The following is a 4,981-nucleotide window of genomic DNA, read 5'->3' as shown; positions in this document are numbered from 1 at the left end:
CAGATGGTCAGATTAGAAAGAACATCGGTGGATTGACGAATCGATAGACAATCACACAGACGGACAAAACAAAAAAAAAAACTGTGTAAGAAAAAAGTTTCCTCAGCTTCACACACATCAACAAACACAAATAAAACAGTGGGATGAAACAGGAGTCCCTTCGTTACCAACCCAGTGATCTGCAGCCTGATCACATCACCAACACCTCAGGGTTTGTTTTTGTTTTGTGTTTTTGTCCTACCTGCACACTTGGTCCTGGTGATCAGAGCTGGTCCAGGTTTTCCCGTCCCTCCCTCTCCTGGTCTGGTCAGCAGGACTCTGATCTCGTACTCTGTGTCCGGGTCCAGGTGCCATAACTTGTAGTTGGGGGAGTTGACGGCGTGAGTCTCCGTCCAGGTGCCCGACGTCATGCGGTATTCAACCTGAAGGTCAAAGGTCACTATTGTTACGTCTGAAGGGACAGACGGGGACACCGGTCTGAGACTTGGACTCCAGTCCACTTAAAGCAGCACAAATAAAGCCCGACTTGACCTCAAAGGACCAACAAGGAGTGTATGGTGGCGAGTTCATCCACTCCAGATACAGCTAACAGTTAATCCTATACCAGTAGGTGGCAGCGATGCAGCTCAAAGGATGCCGATACAAATGAGAGAAAATTAAAGGTGGTTCAAAAGGAGGTGAGAAACTTGGAATTTAACTTCGCAACTTTGTGCTCAATAGCACCATCTACAGGGAGGGGACGACTACCTGCACTATTATTTACTTATGCTACTTTTTTTCTTTTTAAAACTCAGCTAAGCTGTTGCCCAAACCTTTTATTATTTTTATTATTATTAACAGGTCAAGGTCATATAAAAAAAGCTTTATTCGATTTTTAAATATTTCTTTACAGCTCATATCAAGTTACTGCTCCCAGTGTCCGTCACGACACGGTTCATCACAGAACCTACCTCCTTCAGGATGATGGGTCCGTCTCCAAATATGGAGTTGGCGTTGAGCTGGATGAGCAGGTACGTTGGGCCGACGCCCAGCAGCTGAGGTGGAGCGATGGGGTGTGGAGGCTCTGGGGAGAGAAGAGTCCGGTCAGAAAAGATCGGGTTTTAAAAAGTGCCCGACAGGATGAATGGATGAGCGAACAACAGAAACGAGGTCAGCGTACAGATAAACCCCCCCCCCCCCCCCCGGGGCAGCGACGTGAGAGACGACAGTGACATGTGACACCTTCACAAAGACAAGTACTACCAAGTACTGCATCTGACTCAAAATGAACAGGAGGAGGGGGGGTAGGGGGGGGGGTGAGGTGTAACTGTGTGTAAAACACACCGAGTCCAGGTTTTACCACCGGGGGCAGTTTAATCCCAGCCTTGTATCTTGTTTTTAACTTCCTGACCAATAACAACACAGTAATGCCTCCTCCGTTACAGCCGACTGTTACCAGACAGTCTTCACGTAACAACCAGGTACTTTTATCACCGGGGTTTGAAGCAATCTCGTTTCCTGCTTGGCTGCACTCCACTTTGCTGTGTGGTAATGAACTTAATATAAATGCAAACGTGTCTTTGCTTTTTTTTTTTTTTTTCCTTTTTTTTTTTTTTTTTTTTCCAACCGCCTGACTTCAGAAGCCTTTCACGGGGAAGTGGTTTTAGAAAATGTTATCCACACTGGCTTTTTATCTCTCACATGTTGGACTCTTCTCCAGCCTTTTTTCCTGCTTGATTCAGAGCTGACGGGGTGTTTATTTTGATCTTTGTTTGCACCGAGTGCTTCAAAGGACGCGCGACAACTGATGATGGACTGATGGGAAAAAAGAATTCATGGATTTTAAACCACATTCTGGCTAACGTTTATTCTACCTTTGTATGTGTTTATTAGCTTCCTGTTAGCTTTGTGGTGTTTTGACTTATTTTGGTGTGATTTGAAATTTAAACTATCCTTGCTCTGTAGCGCCCCCATTTTGTGGATACGACTACGGTCCAGTCCCCGCCCCCTACATTTACTGCTATCGCTTTAAAACTTGATTGAAACAAATATAACGAACGGATGATTTTATTCCCAAATATTGAAAATATTAGATTAAATATTAAATAAACCTGACCTATTGCGCCCCCTGTAATAACTCAAAAAAAAAAACCCTGCTTTAAACTATTACTTCAAGCTTCTTTCAGGCTAATTTTATGCCTCTGTTTCAGTCGACTTCATTAAGTTTGTTTAACTAACTAACTAACTAACTAACTAACTAACTAACTAACTAACTAATTCCTATGCCTTTCTGAGACGGATTTTCAGATGTTTTTTTCTTACAGTTTGTCATTTTCTGATGAATGGACACATTCTATGAAACGCAGTTAAAATACCAAACACATTTTTATCATATGTCTGAAAAAGAAAACTCCTGTTAATCTGATAGATGTTTGATGGTTAGGGCCAGATCAAAGCCTGTACACACACACACACACACACACACTCACTCACTCACACACTCACCAACTGATTTGCTTATTCAGAGATGAAACACAAAACTTTAAATTACTTTGCATCAAAGGTTTATCTTTCTGACAGATCCACACACACACACACACACACACACACACACCGTGATCTCTCATATACTGTGCACACACACACACACACACTGTGATCTCTCATATACTGTAAATCACAGTGATTGTATTTACCATCTAATCTGACCATAAACGTGTGTGTGTGTGTGTGTGTTTTTCTGACAGGTTATAATTGTGAATAAATGTGAATCTCAGTGTTTGTGTTACACATCTGAGTGTGTGTGTGTGTGTGTGTGTGTGTGGATCTGTCAGGGAGATACAGCCTGCGAAGCGTCTTTTTAGCCAATGATGAAAACATTAGTTTGACAGCACACGCACACCCACAGAAAAACGCAGACAAACCGGGATAATGAAAGTTGAAAAGCCTTCAAAAAATCCCCCCGACGTCAGCAGTCGGTCGACTCGCAGCACCAACACGTAAACAGAGTAAACAACTCCACCACTGAACAGATAAGAATACCAAAAACATAGAGGAAAAAAAAAAACAAAACAAACAAAAGTAGTAGCTTTTAGCTTACTTTGTGTTAGCATAAATATTTGTACGTTCTCCTTAAAAAAACATCTGTTAAATAAAAGGGGTTCACGTCTGGTGGTAAATTTAAAAAATACATTTTAATCACTCGTCATTTTCTCTTTTGATTGGTTTATTAGTCCATTATTATTAAAATTATTATTATTATTATTATGAATAAGAATTATAATTTGAACATTACTGTTCTCATATTTGTGAAAGTCTGCTGTAACAGGCAGGGGGCGCCAAGCACGTGGTTCCACTGGGAATCAAACCCAAGACTCTCTGTTTTCCAGGCAGGAGTGCTAACTGCTAACTGCTAACCGCTAACCGCTAACTACAGAAGCGCTTATTAATCACATCTGCCATTGGTGGGAAATAACTGTAACAAAACAAGATGGAGACTGAAGTGTGTGTGTGTGTGTGTGTGTGTGTGAATATATAGGCCAAGTGATGTGTGTGATGAACCAGAGGGAAGACTCTCATCTCTGACCAAAGCCTTAATGACACACACACACGTCCACACAAATACACACATAGATAAATAAATACATGCATTAAACATTTAAACACATACATTAACATTAACATAAATCAGTATTTATATATGGAGACAGAAGTTTATATATATATATATATTCACACAACCATGTTGACGGATAAGAAAAAAAAAAAGCTCATTCTAGGCTTTTCAGCCAAATTATAATCTTTATATTTTGTTTATTTAACACCTAAATGTTTTAAACCGTTTTTCTTTTTTTAGATCATTTTAGTTTTCATGCATTTTTCAAAACCTGAATTTTTTTTTTTGGTCAATCAAAATCAACATTTGAGGGCAAGAAAGTTTTATAAAGATGTATGTAGATAAAAAAAAAAAAAATAAAAAAAAATCTTCTAGAATAATAGGTGGGGGGTGGGGGGGATCTGTGTCATCCTCACCCACGATGCACCACTGTCTACAAATGTGCTCATTTCCCTCTGATCCTGACAGCCCTGGGACACAGAGGGAGATCTCTGTCATCTACATGTTATAAATATCAAAGCACCTGTAGCTGCAGCGTCGCACGTCAGAACCTGCCGTGACCGTCCTACCAGCAAAAAATGGTTTGGTTTTGGTTTTTTTTTCTTACCTGAATCAGAGACACGTTTTTGGACAATTCTCTCCCTTCTCCTGTGTTGGTATCCTCCCCCATCTCATTATAAACAAGTACTGAGGTCTTCGCAGTGAAAACATTAGCAATTCATCTTTAACCGAGTCGTCAACGTCCTGCAAGAACTTCAAAAATCTCTGTGTTCAAATAAACATATATTCCCAGTTTCTTTGATTTTTTTTCCCGTGGGATATCTCTGCTAAATAAACATGAGCCTCCTCTGCTTTTACATTCCCACGTGGAGGTCTCTTTCTTACACGGCCATATCCTCCTAACACCCGGCTCTGGATCAATATTCATGATCAGTGATATTCCTCCAGCTCTGGAGACGTCTCATCGGCAGATCGCCATGATGCCGACCTTTCATGCTGACGTCGGCGCCGTACGTGATATTGAACTGGAATCTATTTTCATATATGTAGATCGGTCCTATTCATGTCTGGAAACACACACTCTCTCTCTCACACACACACACACACACACACACACACACACCTCCTGCTGTGCTTGTTCTTCCCACTCAATCAGCTCTTCCATCTTATATTCAAAAAAAGAACCTGAGGAGAAACAAACGTAAACTTCTCCTGTGTTTTTACTTCAGCGGCTCGAACCTGTGACTCTGAAACGACTCATGGCTGTTCTGACCACGGCTGTTCTGACCACGGCTGTTCTGACCCTGTCTGTTCTGACCACGTCTGTTCTGACCACGGCTGTTATGACCCCGGCTGCTCCTAAACTGGTCAGTGTCAGAGCTTTAA

The 4,981-nt window shown here is 41.2% G+C and overlaps 1 protein-coding gene across 9 annotated transcripts in view; it reads right to left on the bottom strand.

Annotated features, from left to right (window-relative positions):
- ptprk (protein tyrosine phosphatase receptor type K) overlaps positions 1 to 4,981 on the bottom strand; it is a 51,942-nt gene that overhangs the window by 27,078 nt on the left and 19,883 nt on the right. For all 9 annotated transcript variants that reach the window (XM_025056667.1, XM_025056666.1, XM_025056669.1 and 6 more), the window contains exons 8-9: positions 951 to 1,063; positions 242 to 422 (exon numbers count right to left, since the gene is read on the bottom strand). In XM_025056667.1, the coding sequence (XP_024912435.1) occupies positions 242 to 422; positions 951 to 1,063 (294 nt within the window). The remainder of the gene's footprint in view (positions 1 to 241; positions 423 to 950; positions 1,064 to 4,981) is intronic.

This window comes from Cynoglossus semilaevis, chromosome 7 (genome assembly GCF_000523025.1).
Source record: "Cynoglossus semilaevis isolate Cse_v1.0 chromosome 7, Cse_v1.0, whole genome shotgun sequence".
Lineage (NCBI taxonomy): Eukaryota > Metazoa > Chordata > Actinopteri > Pleuronectiformes > Cynoglossidae > Cynoglossus > Cynoglossus semilaevis.
The sequence above is the reverse complement of the archived record's forward strand: the minus strand, read 5'-3'. Positions and strand labels throughout refer to the sequence as shown.